Source organism: Protopterus annectens, chromosome 1.part1 (assembly GCF_019279795.1).
Source record: "Protopterus annectens isolate FY-2018-M chromosome 1.part1, PAN1.0, whole genome shotgun sequence".
Taxonomy (NCBI): Eukaryota; Metazoa; Chordata; order Ceratodontiformes; family Protopteridae; genus Protopterus; species Protopterus annectens.
The window spans coordinates 1,384,518,168-1,384,539,316 of record NC_056726.1 but is presented as its reverse complement, the minus strand read 5'-3'; the positions used below and the strand labels follow the sequence as shown (position 1 = coordinate 1,384,539,316).

The 21,149-nt window shown below is 41.6% G+C and overlaps 1 protein-coding gene across 1 annotated transcript in view; it reads right to left on the bottom strand.

Annotated features, from left to right (window-relative positions):
* LOC122810582 (methyl-CpG-binding domain protein 2-like) overlaps nt 1–21,149 on the bottom strand; it is a gene marked incomplete at its 3' end in the record, with an annotated part of 395,833 nt that overhangs the window by 178,468 nt on the left and 196,216 nt on the right. Inside the window, 1 exon segment of the mRNA XM_044082163.1 lies at nt 18,143–18,280. Within this exon segment, the coding sequence (XP_043938098.1) occupies nt 18,143–18,280 (138 nt within the window).

The following is a 21,149-nucleotide window of genomic DNA, read 5'->3' as shown; positions in this document are numbered from 1 at the left end:
ACTCTACATTTAAATTCTGGTCATTAACTTTAGCCTTAAAACAATAGGCAGGATGTTTACTCCAGACTCATCGACTCCAAATTCTAAACTTCAAAGGACATACAAAACATAACTAATTTCAAAGAACATTTGAACTGCTTGGCTAGGTTTTCCTTACAGCAGATGGCAATGCTGCTACAGTCTTGAAGTTCACATTTTACAGTGTTTTCTTTCATTTAAGAAACAAGCCTATATTTCATATTTATATTTACAAATGCTAGAATTATGTATCAAATTCTATTTGACAAGGCTGGCAACCTTCAACCCTTCTCTACCAGTCTTCACATCTCTCCCTACTCGGAGAACTAAAGCTAGATTTTCAAGTGACCCTTGATAAACGCTGCTTGAAAGGGTTAGGTCTATCTGGATATATCTACTCCATTCCTTGTCTTGAGAGAGAGCCCATATGCATTGGCATTGCTAATTCTACTGCGGTGCTGCACTGACATATCATATGCTTGCAACCCCAGGCTCCATCTTAGCAACTTGGCATTTTGCTGACTGGCTATGTTTAACCATGTTAGAGGGTTGTGATCTGTCATTACAGTGAATTTTCTTCCATACAGATAAGGCTGAAGTTTTTGCAATGCCCACACTATGGTTAAACATTCCTTTTCTACAGCTGCATAGCATTCCTCCCTGGGTTGGAGCCTACGACTCAGATAAACCACAGGGTGGCTCTTCCCCCTCTGAAGAAATCTGGCTAAGTACAGCCCCCACCCCATGGTTTGAATAATTCACTTGCACAACAAATTCTTTGCTGTAATCTGGACTGGCTAACACAGGGGTTCCTCCCAAAGCTTCTTTAAGCTTCTGGAATGCCTGCTCACATGCTGGAGTCCACACTACGTTATCTGGCCTGTTTTTCCTTGTCAGGTCTGTGAGGAAAGCAGCTATGGTACTGTAACTGGGGACAAACTCTCTGTAGTACCCTGCTGTCCCTAAAAATTCCATCACCTGCTTTTTGGTAACAGGCACAGGCCATGTCTGAATGACTTTCACTTTGGCAGGCTCTGGCCTTATCTTACCACTCCTCACTCTATGTCCTAGGTAGGAGACCTCTGCCATACCCACCTGACATTTCCTCAGTTTAATGGTCAACCCTGCCCTCTGTAGTCTGCCCAGCACCTTCCTGACTTGCTGAAGGTGTTACTCCAGGAATGGCTGTAGATGGCAATATCATCTAGGTAAGCAAGGGCAAACCCTCCTGCTAGGATATTATTTACCAGCCCCTGGAAATTCGCTGGGGCATTCTTCATCCCAAAGGGCATCTTTGTGAACTCATACAAGCCAAAAGGAGTCACAAAGGCTGACTTCTCTCTTACACTGGAAGTCAAAGGCACCTGCCAGTAACCCTTGGTAAGATCAATGGTTGTAAGATACTTAGCCCCACCCAGCTGCTCTAGGGCCTCATCTGTCCTAGGTTCATAGGTTCATAGGTTCATACTAGGCTATCTGCCCGAGGGCATTTACAAGCCTAGCCCATAGTTTTGTGGCTTACGCCACCCCTTTAGTATGGGGAACTATACCCATTATTTTGCTGTGCCTCTGTTGAGCAGTGACACTGAGGTAATCCCTGGGGTATATCTGCGATCTCCCATCCATTGGTCAAGATTTCTCTTGAACAAGGCCAGCGAGGTGCTCTGCCTCACATATACCGGGATTTTATTCCACAGCATAGGGAGTCTTTGGGTGATGAATCTATCCCTCCAGCACGTCCTATTAATAGCCGTGTCGAGGTTTAAGTCTCCCGCCCTTGTGGCTCTGACAGATCTAGATTTTTGAGGTGAAGCATATTCATCAAATCTGGGTTTGACATGGCCTTGTATGTTAGGCAAAGGTCACCTCTGAGCAAGCGGTGGCGACTGAATAGAGCTGGAGTTCTTTCAGTCGGGCAGCATAGGACAGATGTTTGAGACCCTTTATCCTTTTGGTGAGGAACTTTGTGGCCTCTCCAGCTGCAGCAAGTGTCGGGTCAGATACATTCGAATGGGGCATTGTACTCAATCATTGGTCTGATGAGTGATGAGTATAGACTATGACCTCCCTTGATCTAGATGAGAATCCCTTCATGATAAGGTGGGCAATGTAGAAGGTCTTCCTAACTACTTTAGCTACATGGGTGTCGAATGACAGACTACTATCAACCTGGGTCCCCAGGTCCCTGATAACTTCTTCTGTGCTCAGTGGATTGCCACCTATTTGGTAGCTAGGGGTAACCTTGTTTTTCCCGAAGGGTATGACTATGCATTTTTTGGCATTTAACTTTAGGCCATGGCTCTGGCACCAGTTATCCGTTTCTGTGAGACCCTTCTGAAGGATATCTGTGTCAGATGTGTTTTCTACTATGGCCCAGTTTGCAGTCATCTGCAAACTTTGTCAGCCATAACCCTCCTGTGTTTGCTTGTACTCGGAAAAGTAGATGCCAAACAAGAGTGGGCCCAGGACTGAGCCCTGTGGTACACCACTTGTGACAGGCTTTGAGTCTGACATGGCGCCAGCAACTCTGACCCTGTGGGTTCTGTCACTCAGCCAGTTTGCAACCCATCTTGTGATGTATGGGTTAACATTTAAGCTGATGAGTTTTTCAATGATACCCGAGTGGGGTATTGTATCAAGGCCTTCGCCAGATCGAGGTAGGCTGTATGGACTGCCTTTCCTCATCAATGGCTTTGGTGACTGTTTGAAAAAGTCAACCAAGTTTAGAAGGCATGATCTGCCTTTGACAAAGCCAAACTGGGATGGATCCAAAGTCTGCAAATTCCTATGTCTTTATTTATGAGGTCCATTATGATCCTCTCCATGGCTTTGCAGATAAGGCTTGTCAAGCTAATGGGCGGTAATTTCCAGGGTCGGTGGAGGCACCACCTTTGTGAAGTGGGACCACAGTTGCAGTGCGCCACTCCTGGAGTGCGTATCCAGAGGTAAGACTATGATTAAACAGCTGTCCTAGCTGTGGGTTTAATTCTCGTTGAGTTCGTGGAGCACACAGCCGGGGACACCATCAGGTCCCATGGATGCTGTGTTTTTGCTTTGGAGAGAGCAGTTCTCACTTGGGCGTTGGAGATGTTTGGGGGCTGCAATCGCTGGTATAGATATCTCTCCTTTTGGGAGGGGAGAAGTTTGCACTGAACCTGTCAGCCAGTATGTTGGCAATGTCTGTAGGATCAGTAATCTTCACATCATTTTGAACTAGTTCTGAGCATATCTGGGAGTTTCCTCCCAGGTTTCTAACATAGCTAAAGAAGGCCTTATGATTGTCTTTTGAGTCTTTAGCTATTTTTCTCTCAAAATTTGCTTTGGATGATTTTATGAGAGCTCTTAGTTTTTTACTTATAGTGATCAAGGGTGTCTTACCTTTTAAGGATTTTGCTCTATCTTGTAGTAGCTTCCTCCTTTTGTTGTAGAGTTTGTTTATGGCTGGGGTAAGCATGTGACTGTGTGTGATAATTTCCTGTAGTACACACAGAACCTGGTGCTGCCATCCTTCTTCGGCACCAGTACCACTGGGGAGGCCCAGGGATTGCTGGACTTTTGAATCACCTCTAGTTTCAACATCTCCTGTACCGCTTCCCTCAGTCTGTATGACTCTCTCAGGCAGACTATAAGGGGCCTGCCTAATTGGTCTTTGGGGTCCTGTATCCACCTGGTGCTGCACCAGGTGTTTGCACCCTGGTTTAGCAGTGAACATGTCCCCAAATTCCTGCAACACTGCTTGGATTTCTCGAACCTGGGTAGGAGATAACTGGTGGGATATTGCTACCCCTTCCATTGAGGTATCAGCCAGAGCCTCACTGAGGAGATCAGTCCCAGATCTCCCTCAGACTCCTCCTGCAATCTGCTGCAAATGCTCAGCACCGGGGCCTCCCTATCATGGTAAGGTGTCATCATGTTAACATGGTACAATTTGTGCCCCTGCCATCTGCCTAGCAGATCCACCATTTAGTTAACATCACTTACCTTTCTTACCACCTTGTAGGGTCCCTCCCAAGCTGCCTGCAGCTTGTTGTGTCTGACAGGAATGAGAACCATTACCTGCTGCCCCACAGCATACTCTCTAGCTCGAGCATTCCTGTCATACCACACCTTTTTCTGTTGTTGGGCTTCTGCCAGGTTCTCCTGGGCCAAGCCCATGAGTTCCCTGAGCCTTGTCCTGAGGTTTAGGACATTTGCCACAACAGACTCCTTGTGAGATTCACACTCACCTTCCCTCTCATCTCAAATTAAATCTAGAGGTCCCCTCACCCTTTGCCCATACAGCAACTCAAAGGGTGAAAAACCTGTGGATTCCTGGGGAACCTCTCAGTAAGCAAACAACAGATGGGGCAAATATTTGTCCCACTCCCTCTTAAACTGATCTGCAAATGCCCATAGCATGGACTTGATTGTAGAGTTTAACCTCTCAACAAGAACATTAGTCTGGGGATGGTAGGGGTTGGTCTTCATGTGCTACAGCCCAGAGGAATTCCACAGACAAGCCAGCAGGTCTGACATGAAAACGGCACCTTGGTCAGTCAGTATTTCTTTTGGGAAACCCACCCTGCTGAAAATATCTACCAAAGCATTTGCCACCTTCTCTGCCTCAATGGAGGACAAAGCTACTGCCTCAGGGTATTGTGTAGCATAAACCACTACCACTAGGATATACTTTTTCCCTGTGGAACTTGGAGTACTCAGAGGACCCACAATATCCATAGCTACCCTCTGAAATGGCTCCTCAATCACAGGCAAAGGCATCGAAGGATTTCTCACCTTGTCTCCTGCCTTGCCTACCTTCTGGCACTGCTCACAGGTCCTGCAGTACCCTGTTACATCTCTGGAAATTTCTGGCCAATAGAAGCTTTGCATAATACGTCTCTTTGTACATTTTATGCCCATATGACCTGCAAAGGGAATATCGTGGGCTATGGCTAGAAGCACCAGACGGTAGGCTCTAGGCACTACCAACTGTTGTACTCTCTCACCTTCTAGCCCTCCCTCAGGGGTCCACTCTCTGTATAGTAACCCTTTGTTCCAGTATACAGATTCCCCCTTCCCTTGAGAATCAGGTGCCTCCCTAGCTACCTGCCTCAGGCCTTGCAATGTAGGCTCTGAGAGGTGGGCCTGTTTCAACTCTCTCCTTGTAACCCTTTCCAGCTCCCCTTTCACAGGAAGTCTGGCATTCTGTGACAGTGGTGCCTCACTGTCAGCCTGGGTACTACTACTCACCTCTACCTTTGCAGTTACTCTGTTCAAGGGAACATCAGTATCCACAAGCAGCTGTGGCTCACCTTCAGGGAGTGAGCTAAGCTGTAGCAGTGAGACTGAATAACCACCTCACCAGTCCTGGCTGCAAGTATGCAGCCTGTCTGGGTCTCCTCCAGGCTACCAGACCCACATGCTTGTTTCCTAGCCTGACTGCATGTAACTGCATAAGCACACGGTACTGCCTCATCTAAATCCTTCCCCTTAGGACATTTGCAGGATGGTAGTTTAGTACCCCTGTTGTCTCAAGGCAACCTACTATTAGCAATTTGTTTTTCCCACTTACTGGCTTCCTCACCTTTGGTTCCCCACCTTGCCTCTGTGAACACCTGTATGCCACATGGCCCCACTGGTTGCATTCAAAACATTTAACCCTAACTCTTAGACGTGTACCTGGACTAGTGGCTTCCCTTGCTACTGGCAGATTCTGTTGGGGCAATCTGTGCTGCCCAACATGGGTTCCTTTAGACCCATAAGCAGTACTGGGGGTCCCCTTCCTGTGCAGGGCTGCCTTGCTTGTCAGGTATAGGTTTCCCTTCTTCCCCAACCCATCTGAAGTAGCACATTGTCTTTCAGCTAACCAGATCCTCATGTCCTCAGGCAAAGTGCTAAGAGCTTGTTCCCTCACCAAAAGGTCTGCCAGCCCTTCAAAAGTGGTGAACTGACATCCACTCACCCAGTTATGAAAATAAGTGCTCAGTTCCACAACATATTCACACACACATTCATCTGCCTTGCATCTGTACCCACAAAACTTTTTCCTATACATTTCAGGTGTTATCTTAAAACATTCTAAAATACATTTTTACAGCAGTATAAATCAAAACAAACAGAGTCAGGCATTTTTACAGAAAAGTTACAGCTTTCCCATGGAGTAAGGGGGTCAGGAACTGTAACCAGAGCCTCTGGGCAACACTATACTGTTTGCATACCCTCTCAAACATATGAATGAAACTATAAAAATGATCACCCTCTTTAAATTGCAGAAGAAATTTACTGACCTGTTGTGCTTCTGGGGTCCAGTTACTCCCTTCCCCATTACCTCCATGACTCTGGCGAAGACTCAGCATTTCCCTCTCATGCTTCCTCTGATGCTCCTTTTCTTCGGCTTCTATCGCCAAACACCTGGCCTCCAACTCAAATCTCTTTAGCTCCAGCTGGATTTTTAAGTCCACTGCAGAAAGGTTGAGCTGTCCATTCTCCGAGGATATTGTATCTTCACTGCTAGTCTGCATGTCCTACTGGATGCTGTTTTCTGATGCAGCTGTAACCAAGGCTGCAATCAGGTCTGCCTTAGTCAGGTTTCCATGCACCAGTCCCTTAGCCTGGCACATCTCCACAAGCTGGCTCCTTGTCAGCTTTCCATACTCTTCTGCTGACATGCTGCCTGCTCACCCTGACTAACTAAGCTAACAAAAAAAAAATAAAACAATTGTGGTCGGAACTCTGAGTATTCACTGCATGGCTGTTTTAGAGTACAAATCACCTTCAGAGATCACTGTAAATAAGCTACAGCATTCACTCAACCCACACCAAGACAAGCCAATTAGTATATGCCAACTAATTAATATGTGATGTGAATATCCACCGCCACCACAAATGTGAAGTGGATCCCACCACTACCACCACAATGAGACGCCCATGCCCTGGCCCAGCAATCAAGGAGCCTCAATCCTCACCACTAACACCAGAGAGGGCATCCCTCACCACTAACACCAGAGAGAGTGTCTCTCATAAGAGGAAATAATAACAAATACACACAGCAAAGTACAGTTTCCCTTAAGTGCACAAAGAGATCACAGTCAGTTTGGGGCTGGTTGCTCCCTTGCCCTCCAGGTCCCCAATAAGACTCCTCACTGGCATAGCTATAGGGTCCAGATCTCAGCCTAGCTGGCAAGCTAACCTCCAGTACCCCCCCTGTCCAACCAGTGCTTTGTGTTCCTGCCCAAGTAGCTGACACACTTTGAGATAAGTATTTGTACAACTTCACAGACACTCCTGGAAAAGGCTGACACAGATTCTCCAGTTGTGCCCCTTTACCCTAACTATACGGTAGTAATTACTGCTACCACCAGCTAATAATTATCAGCTACCCAAAGGCCCTTAAAAGGGTGTCCAATTATTACTGTGCAATATTATTATCCAGTTGGTAATGTGACTAATCAGTCAAGGCTTATTAGAGTGGCCTTGTACAATAAACTCTATAAATATGCAATGTATCCTAGAGCTTAATTATCTCTACATAAACCAGCCACAGTTGAAATGTTTTAAAATATGTAATAATAAATACTAAAAACACAAGACAATACTACTACACCACCACCAGCTAATAATTATCAGCTATCCAAAGGCCCTTAAAAGGGTGTCCAATTATTACTGTGCAATACTGTTATCCAATTGGTAATGTGACTAGTCAGTCAAGGCTTATTAGAGTGGCCTTGTACAATAAACTCTATAAATATGCAATGTACTCTAGATCTTAATTATCTCTACATAAACCAGCCACAGATGAAAGGTTTTAAAATATGTAATAATAAATACTAAAAACACAAGACAATACTACTACACCACAGTGCTACTCAAGAGTCCAGAGATCACACAGAAACATAAAACAATACAGCAGGAAAGTTCTGATATAACAGAAAAACAGTCTAACAGTCTTCTAATTTCCTAGCTATTACTACAAGAAAACATACTTCTGAAATAACTTACTTACATAGAGCAAGGCAGTGCTGAGTTGAATAGTCGGATCAAAATGCTTAATAATTTCTGGTTCTCACTGTTTAAATTGAAACTGCAGTTCTGATAAAACATCACATCATTTGTTTACACTTTCCTGGTTCCCAGGCCACAGAAATACATTTACATTCTTTTACACTTAGAGCAATAAAGGACATTCCACATGTAAATTCTGGTCATTAACTTTAGCCTTAAAAACAATAGGCAGGATGCTTACTCCAGACTCATCGACTCCAAATTATAACTTCAAAGGACATACAAAACATAATTTTAATTTCAAAGAACATTTGAAATGCTTGGCTTAGTTTTCCTTACAGCAGATGGCAATGTTGCTACAATCTTGAAGTTCACATTTTACAGTGCTTTCTTTCATTTAAGAAACAAGCCTGTATTTTATATTTATATTTACAAATGCCATAATTATGTATCAAATTCTATTTGACTAGGCTGGCAGCCTTCACCCCTTCTCTACCAGTCTAAACAAGTACATTAAGTCTAGCTTTACAATGAAAGCTAGAAAGGGGATTAAAGGTGCAGTCAGAAGGTGCTAAGAGAGCTGAACTCCAACAAAATGTCACCAAAAAAGCACCTCCGAGCCCAATTGAGTGGTGAAAACACAAAACAAGTTTAATAATCCAAACGACAGCACAAACACAACATGCACAAAATGCTTTAACTGTTTCACTGTGTTTTTCATTCAAATGGTTTGCATCTGATGAAGTTCCAGCGGGAATGAAAAACGTGGTGAAACAGTTAAAGCATTTTGTGCATGTTGCTTCTGTGCTGTCGTTTGGATTATTAAATTTGTGTTGTGTTTTCACCACTAAAATGGGCTTGGAGGTGCTTTTTTGGTGACATGCAGTCAGAAGGGATAACATTCTAAACTCTGGGATCGTGACAAAAAGATTTAGAAAGAGGTCTAGCACAGGCCAACAGATCCCTTCTTTCTTTGGCACCAAAAATAAAAATACTCGAATAAAACCCTTTGCCTGTCTGGCAGGCAGGGACTGGTTCTATGACTCCCTAAGGTAACATCTGTTCCTTAACTGAAGGGAACAGGGATAACTGGATTACATGGCAAAGAAGGATCCCAAAAGGTCAAATGGTCTCCTACTGTCAAGTGTAACTTTGCTAAATGATTTTTTTAGAACCCAATCATCTCAATCTGGTGCCACAAAGGAAAATGTTGACTCAGATGGAGGGAAAGATTTCCGAGATGTGTGTGTGTGTGTGTGTGTGTGTGTGTGTGTGTGTGTGTGTGTGTGTGTGTGTGTGTGTGTGTGTAGGGGGGGGGTACGAACTGTCTATGATTTTGACAGCCTTTCTGCTGCTTTTGATAATCCTGCCTGCTGGCACCTTGCTTCTTGAATTGTGTTATGACAAAGGGAGTGGAGGTGGAAGGAAAATTTTAATTTGTCTTTAAAAAGGCAGTTTAGAAGGTCAGGATCCCCTCCTTGAATAAACATTCTCCTCTAGTGAAACCTCCTGAGCACCTCAGCAGCAGATGGGACAAAAGTAACTTTCTTGTCCAGGGTTGAACTTAAACTTCAGTTTTAACATGATTGAGAAAGGTACCAAGAAAATCTTATGACTAACCCAGAATCAGCAACCCTGGAGACAGTATCACAAGTGTCATTAACACTTTAAAGGCTTGCTTAATTATCTGAGAAGCAAAAAATACAGTTTGAAAATCCACTGTTAAGGTAAGTTTACTTGTACAACTGTACTATGTTATTTACATTGATCACTGTCACAATAGCCTACGCTATATGGGTAGTTTACCATAGCTTAGAACTGGGAGGTGGAAGGGGAAGGGTCAAGGAGCCCCTGGCGAACAGACCTAGTAAAGCCTATCCTACAGTTAGAAAAGGAATCTAGTTTATGGTGCTTTGTAAAAGTATGCAAAAAGGACAATGTCGGTGCCTCTAAAATACTTTCACTCCAAAACTCTCCAAAAGGCAACAGACGCAGCCAAGGCCCTGACAGAGTGTGCCTTGATCATGCCTAGAATATCTTTGTTGTGGTGGGAACATGAAAAGGTAAAATCCATTTGGAAACTGTCCCTTCTTCCCTTCACAATAAAATAACTGATCAGAAGTTCTGAAAGTTTTTCTTCTGTTAAGACACTATCAAAATTGTCTGTAGACATGCAAGATATGAAATATCCTCTCCCCCACATTCTTGGGTTCAGGAAAGAAAACAGGAAATGGACAGCTTGGATTAAAGTAAACCTGAATACCACTTTAGGCATAAAAGAATGATTATTTCTCAAGTAAATGTCTCTGTGGAAAACTATATAAGACTAACCCACAATAAGACCTTACAACTCATGATACCCTTCTTGCAGAAGTCACGGCAAGCAATAAAACCATTTTCCATTTTAAGAACCTCAAGTCAGCCAAGCTGGTTCAAATGAAGCAAGTGTTAGCTTCTTGAACACAAAATTAAGATACCAATGTGAAGCCATTTGATTTCATGAAGGCTTCTTATGCAACACTCCTTTCAAAAACATTTTCACATGAGAAAGCATTGAAAGAGAGGAAATGCAGGCATATACTTAAATATTTAATAGTTTGTCAGAATAGGAGGGGCAGATAGTCATTCTGACTTTCTGGTCTGTGCTTGGTTCTGGGAGGCTCCCTTTCTCTCAGACTTCCAGACATTGCTTTCTAAAAGTTTGCCTACTTCTACCTTGCTAAGGCTATTTTGTTTTCTGAAAAAAAAATGTTCTGCATAGGAGGAAAATTAAGCAGCCACCATGAATTTACTTCCCTATGTCAGTAAATCTTAAAACCTCCATAGCAGAATAGCCAAACAATACTTCTTTGTCATGGGGAGAATTCATCATTCCAGCCTTCACATTTTCTGTTAAGTTAGTTTTGAAAATATAAGGAAGCAAAGTTTTTCATAAATGATCCAGTAGCAGTTGCTCTGGATACAGCATCAGCAAAGTAACATGAATACTTTAAAAAGTGCTCGGTTACATGTGAGAAAAAAGCTATTAAAGACTTCACCGATGCTTTAATCTTTGAAGTAAAGTGTTGCTGTTAACTTTTACATATTCTCAAAAAACGCCAGCAGAAACATTAGGATACGAGTCTAGCAGTTTAGAATTCTGAAAATGAAACAGAAGAAAAACCCCTTTTCCCAAACTTATTAAAAGCTTTCCATTTCTTTGTCAGAACGGTTAGAGTCAGCATTCACTAGATGTTTGGCAAAGTACAGCTTTGCAAGTAAACTTAACCTCCACTTTTACCCGAAAGGCTTACATCTCCCCAACCAAAGTCTTGGGGCATCTGTTGTTAAGACTGTACTGGAGTGGGATGGGAGACTTGGATTCAGATATAACTACTTGCCCCAAAGCAGTTCTCTTTACAAGTCCCAAAACTGGAATTTGAAAAGTCAGGTGGTGGTGATGTTGGGACCATGCATATTTTAGGTATCCCTGAACCTCCCTCATGTACAGTGTGGCTAGACAAATCAAGAATCATAGATGCCATAAATCAGAATATACAGAGGAATCACCCTGCTTAAGTACTGGACTAAGTGGAAAAACTCAGGGATAGATCTAGATATAAATTATTTTTCCTGAGGAAGAAAAGCTCTTTGAATTGAAGCTTCCAGAAGACCCCAGGAATACTATCCTGTTATAGGGAGCAAGACAAGACCTTTCAATTTTCTCCTGGAAACCCAGTCTGCGAAGGAGATGTCTTACCCAAGTGAGAGATCCCCTACACTCTCAAAAAATGATTCTACGAAAACAAGTCAAAACATGAATAACTTGAAGTTTGCAACAGAGTATAACTGGAGCTATAGAATTGGATAAACCAAAGGATAATGCAAAGAACTGAAAGCATAATCTAGACTCAGGAAACCTTAAAGAATGTTTGAAATCTGTGGCTACAGGGATGTGATAAGCACCATTTAAATCCAGAGTTAACAAAAAAGTTAAAGAGGGTATAACAGGATGTAAAGGATAGCATTTAGAAGTCTGGGACTTTCACAAACTGGTTAGAAGGTAAATAATTAGGATTGGTCTCTATGAAGCTTCATTCTTTGACACCAGAAACATTCTTGACAAGTAAAGAGGATCTGATGGAGGAGGAGGAATCCCTGGAAAAGGGGGCAGGGACTCCCTCTACTTGCAGTGCTCCTGATGATCACTTCCAGATCTGTTGCCAAAGACAGAAATATAGATCTAGACTTTAGAGAAAACCTAAATGACTGCCAGGGTGGGAAAGAGGGGGTTACAATTTGTAAACAGTCAGACTTATTGACTATCCTTGCTTCTGAGAGGCTTCCACTTTCTTATATTCTATAGAACATAAAATAGTTGAATGAGACCCATTACATGTACAAACAATGTCTACGCTACTTACACAGTACAGCAGAAGCTAAAACTATGAGGGGAAATTAAATTGTGCATTTTTGATTAGAAAGAGGAGGCATAATTTATTCAGGTTTACATTTCTACAAATAGAAAAGGTATACATTTTCTGAGTATAAACTATCAAAAAGTGGAAGGAGCATTTTGAGAAACAGATGAATCAGGAGAACAAGACCTCTTTTGAGGTAGGTAATATCTATTTTTATAGAGGATTAAAATAGTTCCACCTAGGAAAGAATACAGCAAGAGTGGATAAGACATTGCAATAAATGATGAAGATGATGGATACTGCTGGGTGTCATGGTTAATACACCTTTTTAATGCTCAGCAGAAGGGTGGAACAGTGCTTCTGGCTTGACAAATTGGGACAGTGGTTTCCATTTTTAAAAGGTGGGATAAATTGAGGTGTTTGAATTGTATACGTGTAATTCACCCAGCCTCATTAGAAAATGTAATCCGCCAAGCAAGCCAAAATATTGACTCCCAACTTGCCCATAACAGCAGATTATTACTTCTGTCCATCTTCTCCACACTACAATGAAGGGATCACCCTTACCATTGCAGAGACACTGGAGGGATCATCTGTATGTGTGTTTTACATATGAAGAAGGCTTATGACTCTGTCCTGACCATAAAGATGGGATCACTTCTGCCTTTGCAAAGACACTGGAGGGGTATGTGCTTTGCTTGTGGGAAGTGCTAACACAGTAATTGATCCTAGGTTCTCTGCTGTGTACCAGCCTGTCTTTCTAACCATCAATGACTTCATTTTCTACAAATACCTTAAAAGTAAGCATCCACATTTACGATCAAATATCACACCAAGACCAAAATATAACTGGTCATACTCTTCCCTCTGTAAATTATCTATTCAAAAAATTAACAGAGATGTCCACCTCAACCCAGGTCCCACTGTTCATAAAACCACCACTTCCAACCCCAAAATAAACCAATAACCTAATTCATCTCAGCAAAAAAACAGAACCCAAACTCACCTTACTAAATATGAACCCAAGACATATGTGCAATTAAATCCATGACATTCATGCTTATCTTGCCACACACGTTCCTGATGTAGTCATAGCTACTGACACCTAGTTAAAAAATAGAAATAAAGTACAATGAGATCACCCCCCCCCCCCGCCAGATACAATATACTCAGGCATGACAGACCTAACAAACATGCAAGTAGTATAGCAATTTATAAAAAATCCTTAACCATTACCTTAATTCCAGGAAATACCCAAACTTAACAGTGCTGAACTTCTAATAACACTCCTAAAAATCAGCAATAGGAAAACTATATGTTTAATTGCAATTTATATATCACCAGGGAATAACTGATACTGCTGAAAGCATCCTGTATTGGATATCCCAACAAATTAACCATGAAACTATAACACTTTGAGTTACCAGTCTATATTTAAGTCCTCTACCCTCACTGAATCCATAAACCAGTACAACTTCAGACATTTAATAACCACACCTACTAGAATCAATACAACTTCAGGGAGACACTCAACATTAGGTTGGATTCTTACAAACAAACCATACAAACTGACAAAAGTAGGCTGCCTCTCAGCATAAGTGACCACATATCAACCAACATATGTTATGTGAATTCACCATAACCCAGATAAACATATTATCTATAATCAAATACAAAGACATTTTCAATGAAACACTAAAGAAATATAACTGAAACGTACTTATAACAATGTCGCTAGATATTGCTGTAGAACACTTTACTAACATATTCTTGCAGACCTTAAATAATCTTAAACTAAAAAATACTTCTAGAGCAGTAGACCAACTACCATCAGACTACCTAAAATTGCTGCAGAAGTCATAGCCTTCCCTGTGACAATACTAATTAACAGGTCCACACAGAAAGATACATTCCATCACTGTGGAAAAAATCCAACATCTTACCACTGCACAAAGACGGCACATCTACAGAGTTTAATAACTACAGACAGATAGCAACCCCCCCCCTCCAAAATGCATCCATATGCAGCTGATGTAATACCCAACCTCAAATAACCAGCTCTCAAACAAAACATGGGTTTAGGTCCCAGCACAGCACCAATACTGCTCCACTACATTTTACCAGTATAATAAACCAACATTGAAGCAATGGACTGCTCATGTCCATCATGTTCTTAGACTTGTCAGAGACATTCAATACTGTCTCACACCAGCAACTGCTCATTTGACTACCCTCAATAAGAATTTTACAATACTCCTTGTTGTGGGTTCCTTAGTTACCTATCTGGAAGGTAACAAGCCATTAAATGGCAACAAACCTACTCATCCTTTCAACCAGTTAATACAGGTGTCCCTCATGGCTCTATCCCAGATCCTCTACTCTACTATTTAATATATTTATTAGTGACTTCCACTCATGCTAGTTTAGTTCGGTATGCAGATAATTCAACATTTATTTATTTTATTTTACATTTGTTAACTGGGAAAGTTTGACTGGATACAGGTCCATTTTTAGCGGAGGCACGGGGAGAAAAGCTCCAAATGTACTTAACTACATTACTAATTACTAGTATATTTACAGTGAAAAAGTATTACAGTGAAATTACAAAAATGGAAATTTTTAAATATATATAGATAGGAACAATTTCAAGTCACATATTCATTTTAATATATATAGGCAAGTACAATTTTAAGTCACATACACACAGGATAGGTTGCTAGTTAGTTATCCAACATAGAAAATAGTGAAATGTTTATTTCTCATGCTTTCCATAGGAGAGAGTTTTACAACATTTCAAGTGATTAGTGGCTCACTGATATAATTTTGTGAGGTTCACATTTACAGATTCTGTCAGTTTGGGTTTAGTCAGTTTAATTTATTAATTTATTAATTAACATGTGTGGCCTCAGCAATAAATAAGCTCCAAGTCATTACTCAAAAATCTTTCTCCTCTGTAGAAACCTGGCTCAAAGAATCAAACCTCCTACTCAACCCCAAGAAAACTAAGCTAACAATTTTCAAATAAAAAGCTATCTTTTACCATAAAGTCAGCGAATAACACTGTCAATGAAACTGAAACTCACAATAAACGTCATTATAATAGATGATAATCTCAAATATGACCACCATATACTGCAAACAATTAAATCTAAACAAAAACTATGCTCGCTTTACAGGAAAAAGCGGATTCTTTACAGATACCGCAAGAAAAACTCTAGCCACCCACCTTCTTACTGCCAATTCTCTCATATGCCACTCCTGTCCTAAAACTTAAACAATACTCAAAGAAACTTGCTTCCTGTTACAATAAAATAGCTAAATTTGCCACTGGTCTCTCTCACAGGATCCACCATTTTCATAGCTTAAAGTAATTAAACTGGCTTGAATTGCACAACTTCCCTACAGCACACAAACTCATTCATCATAAACAATAATGCCCTGCACTACAAAACCTATTACTATCCTACTGTTCAGCAAGGGACCTCAGTCCTATTAACAAATTCTTATTAATTACAAATAAGTCAAATAATGTTGCAGGAGACTCACTCTATTCCAAATACATTGCAAATTCTGGAATAGTATCCCCACACAAATAAAACTATCCAACAAACTCAGTAGTTTTAAACCACTGTTTAAACAACATCTTAACCAACCCTGGTCCTGTATATGCTCATCACAAGGTTAAAATTTTGTGTTCACTGCACGATAATCTCCAAATACTCTCCTTAAACATAATACTCTCAGCAGTTTACTGAAATGACAAAACATTTTTTATACATAACTGCTTCCTATACAATCCATTAAGCTATGGGTGTGCTTTCTCTTTAATAACTTCCACCTCTGTAAAATCTTAGAATGTATAAATATAACTATTTGTGTATAAATGAAAATAGAAAAGTAATTACTCTGACTGGAAAGGCCACAGAAATACCTCACGAAAAGAATCACAGGCCTAAAGCAGATGCCATATGCTAAAAAAACTCCAGCTATACTCTGTGGCATATCGTCTACTCAGAGGCAATCTCTGCTTAACATAGAGGGCCATGTCAAACCCTGAGCTGTTGGACATGCTCCACTTAAAGAAATCCCAATACCTCAGAGCCACACGCTCCAGGGATCTAAACCTTGTCATCACAATGAACAAAACATGCTGGAGGGATAGGTTCCTGACCCAGAGACTCCCCATACTCTGGAATAGACTGCCCATACATGTCAAGCAGAGCGCCTCATTGGCCCTCTTCAAAAGGAACCTTGATGATTGGATGGGAGATAGTAAATTCACCCCAGGGATCATGTCAGTGGCCCTGCTAGACAGGGGCCCAGAGAAGTAAATATTGTGGGAAGAAATATCCACGGAATTGGGAATTGTTATGGCTAGGCTTGCATAGGCCCTAGGACCGATAGCCTAGTACCAACCTATGAACCTATGGAACTTTGTATAATGCATGTAAGCAAATGCCATTTTTCTCCTCGGGCCTCCGCTGAAAATGGGTATTACCCAGTCAGATTTTCATGGTAAACAAAGAAACAAACAAGCCATCTGGTTCCTGCATGTGAGAAAAAGGGTAACTACTTGTGCATTATCAGTATTAAAATAATGCACACTCAAAGCAGGCAAAGGACTCTTACCAACAGTGTCTCATCTCTCCTCCCATTTGTGAATTTCATGCACAGGAAATCAAAATGCAGCCAATGCCTAGAGAGTAGTTTCAGGATGTGAGGGCTGCATCTCTGCTACCTGCAGATGATGTCCTTAGTCTTCATTGCACACTGCAGAGGTTCACTGATGTGTGAAATGGTTGGCATCAAAATCAGTGCCTACAAACTGGAATTAGAGAGTCACTCCCTGAAAACAGCAGACTGCTGTCTGTAGGCAAGAGAAAGAACTACCACCTCAGGTGAAATAACTTTTGTATCTAGGGATCTTGTTTTCAAATGAAGGTGCAGGGAATGGATGCAGTTACTGAAGAACTGTGGTGTTAAAGTGAAAACTCAGTCATAGGAAGACCTCAACTTCTCAGTCAATTTGGATTGCTACATTTGCCATAAGCTCTAGGAAGTGAATTAAATGATGGATTACTATTACAAGTGACAAAAATGACACTTATTCACAAGGTAGCTGGGCACACTTTCTGAGACACAGTGAGGAGTTCTGCAATCCATTAGTATCTCAAAGTACAGCGACCAAAACATTGGGAAGAATGCAATGAGGTTGTCTGGGCAATTTGTAAAGATGTTTTCTGTGAGCATAGGAGGTATATCAAGTGGCACCTAGTGGAAGTAGGTGCTACAGCAAAGCGAAGGCATGTTTGTAAATAAAATTGAGAATTCCTCAAGAAGCACTGCAGACTGCTGCTGTAGTTAGGGAAATCTAATCTACTTTGCTCGGCTTGCTAGTATTGCAACCCTCACCATGACAATGCTGTAATCCATCTTTTCTAAACCACTTATGTACACAGTTGGAGAAACAACATCCTTAATGCTGTACATTTAACTCTGTTTTGTACAGAAAGTTACTTGTATAGTCACAAAATACCACCAAGAAGACTTGCTGTGTTTTCTTACTAAGCTTCAAAGTATGTGATGGTAAACTAAGAAACCTAACAGACTGGTCAATCTAAAGTAGCCAGTTTACTCGCCCTTTGAACTATTACTAATTCAATATTGCACTAACACTATACCACTATATAAAGGCAGCAGGATTAAAAACAAAAATATAGTACAAGTATGGCACAATTTCTTACCTGACGTGGTTGCTCACTTATTCTCTGTGGATCCGATTTAACATTATTACTCGGATGATTTGTAACTTTGGTAACTGGCTGCTTGAATATGGATGCTGTTTGCCGAATAGGCAATGCTGTGTTCAAATCAGACTTCCCCTGTAATCAAATTAATCAGAAAAAAAGGTGTTGCCAAATATGCATTATACCTGTTCTTGTACTGTGTTTGAGAATTTTGTAAAGCAGTAAATGAAACTTCACAGTCAACAGCAGAAATAAAACAAAAGTGTACAGTCTTAGGAAAATAAAAGTTATGTACTTACCACAACGCTAGCTCTGCACTGTCTCGTTTAATCCAGTTCGACTATGGGTTATTGGATCAAACCTTACAGCTTTTTCAAAAGATTGAATCCAGGGTGCCAACTCCTCCCCTACCTATAATTCTTTCTGGTCCCAAGATTACCTCAGATCAAATTTGCCTGCTAGTAGTTAGAAATGCATTACCAGGAAACATTAAACAGGCTTAGCTGATCACCCAGTCTGACAAATAGGACATGCAGTAGATAATGACAGTGACAAAAAGGCTGACAGAGAGAAAAGGCCCCTGGTCAGATCCAACAGTTCAGCCGGGACTCCAAGAATGACAAATTAGGATGGGGAATGGAGGGAGGCATGCTGATCCAGATGAAAAAAAGTAATGCTAGATCTGTCTCATCTTGAATACGTCACTTTCTTATCAGATGTTGTCTTTTTTGCCTGATTCAACTATTGGGATAGATTCCCAAGCTATCCAATATCCATGTGGTTTCAAGTACGAATATACCTGAGAATAATGGAGCCAAAGGATGTACAGGATCTGGATTGTACTTACAACTGATAGTGCAACACATAGGTAGTTGCAGCATAAAAGCTCATCAATGGGAACTCTACCCATAAAAAAGTGGAGGTAGCCACCGCTCTGGTACAATGAGCTTTTGGTTTGCCAGGTAAGGCAGTCATATCTTAAAATAAACAAAGACAACACAGCTGGAAAGCTACCTGGACAGCGTTACTTCAGAAACTCCTTGAGCCAATTTAATTTTTGAGAAGGCAACGAAGAGTTGATAGCTGATAAGACTTTGATGCTCTATGTCTAGCAAATGTAAGGTATACTTCATTTGAGAACTTTGGAAAAATAATGGTAGATTCATGGTTTAAAAAAGGTTTGCTTCAAAGGCCGTCTTCTGGAAGTGGTGGGTGTTTGTTCCAAGATACTCCATCTTTATGAAAAAACAGATATGAAGGTTTGCATGACAAGGCATGCAACTCCAAGCTCCTCCTTGCCAACGTGACTGCCACCAAAGAATTTTCAAAGAAATAAATTTTAATGTCCACTGAAAAAGAAGGCTTGAAGGGAAATATGCCAAAGCCTGTAGCATGATAGTAATATACCTAATATAAGCTAGTTACGGAAATAAAATTGCCAAAGATTCCAAAGACAACCACGAGGCATTCTATAACTATGTCAAGAATCTAAATGGCAATGCTCATATCTGCTCTGAGCTAAAACAGAATGGCATTAAATATACTGATCCCAAGGATATTGCCAATATCCTGGCAGATCGATTCAGTGCCAACTTCACCCCCCTCTCACCCCCTAAATGGCCCATCTCAATACCGGAAGATTGCCAAATTCCAGTAATAACGGCCACACAGGTAAAAAACACACTCTCCAAAGCTAAGAATACAGCATCCATGGGACCAGATGACATCCTGGGCTGTGTACTACATGAACTACAATATCAACTGGCACCTCACCTAAGTGTCATGTTTAATCATAGCCTCACCTCAGGTTTCGTGCCCACTGAGTGGCGCAGAGCTACAGTTATCCCACTCCACAAGGGGGGATCCACCTTGGATCCTGGAAACTACCGTCCCATCAGTCTGACAAGCCTTATCTGCAAGGCCATGGAGCGTATTATCATGGAACTTATAAACAAAGACATTGACAACCTTCAAACACTGGACCCCATCCAGTTTGGGTTCGTGAAGGACAGATCTTGTCTCCTGAACCTGACTGACTTCTTCGAATCAGTCTCCAGAGCCATGGACAAGGGTAAGGTGGTCCACACAGCCTATCTAGACCTTGCCAAGGCCTTTGACACCATCCCCCACTCTGGAATCATAGATAAACTTACTAAGCTGGGCATTAATCCCTATGTCACCCAATGGGTTGTTAATTGGCTTACTGATAGAACCCACACTGTAAAAGTAGCCGATTCCAAATCCAGCTCCAGACAAGTGACAAGTGGAGTACCTCAGGGTTCAGTCCTGGGACCGCTCTTGTTTGGCATCTACTTCTCTAAAGTACAGGCCAACACTAAGGGACTCTGGATAACAAAGTTCGCAGATGACTGCAAACTGGGAGCCATTATTGAATCCCCAAATTATGTGGATACTCTACAAAAGGGCCTTACAGAAACAGATGCTTGGTGCCAGAGCCATGGGCTCAAGCTCAATGCCAAGAAATTAAGAAGTTATGTACTCACCATAACGTTCCATCTGAGTAGGTATCTTCATTTGTCTGCAACCTGTGGGATACGGATCCGATCTCGGATCTGAGCCGGCAACTTCTAACATAGCACAGATCCGAGCTCCTAGCTCCTCCCCCTTACCCATAATCCCCATGCCTGCCCTAACTGACCTCAGATCAAGTTTGCCCCATAGCACAACAGATAACAGGTGCCCCAATGGGAACATATGCTAATAACACAAGAGCGATCCAATCGGTCAGGGGGAAGGAGGGGGGGGTGGTTGCAGACAAATGAAGATACCTACTCAGATGGAAGGTTATGGTGAGTACATAACTTCTTAATCTGAAGTAGGAACTTCATTTGTCAGGAACCTGTGGGACAGAGTCCCCAGCTACCTAAGTCTTGGGTGGCCTTCATGGAAGGATATTCCGGAGCACCGCAGAGCCAAAGGACGCTCTACCTCGGGAAACAACATCTATTTTATAATGGCTGATAAAGGTGTGACATGAAGCCCA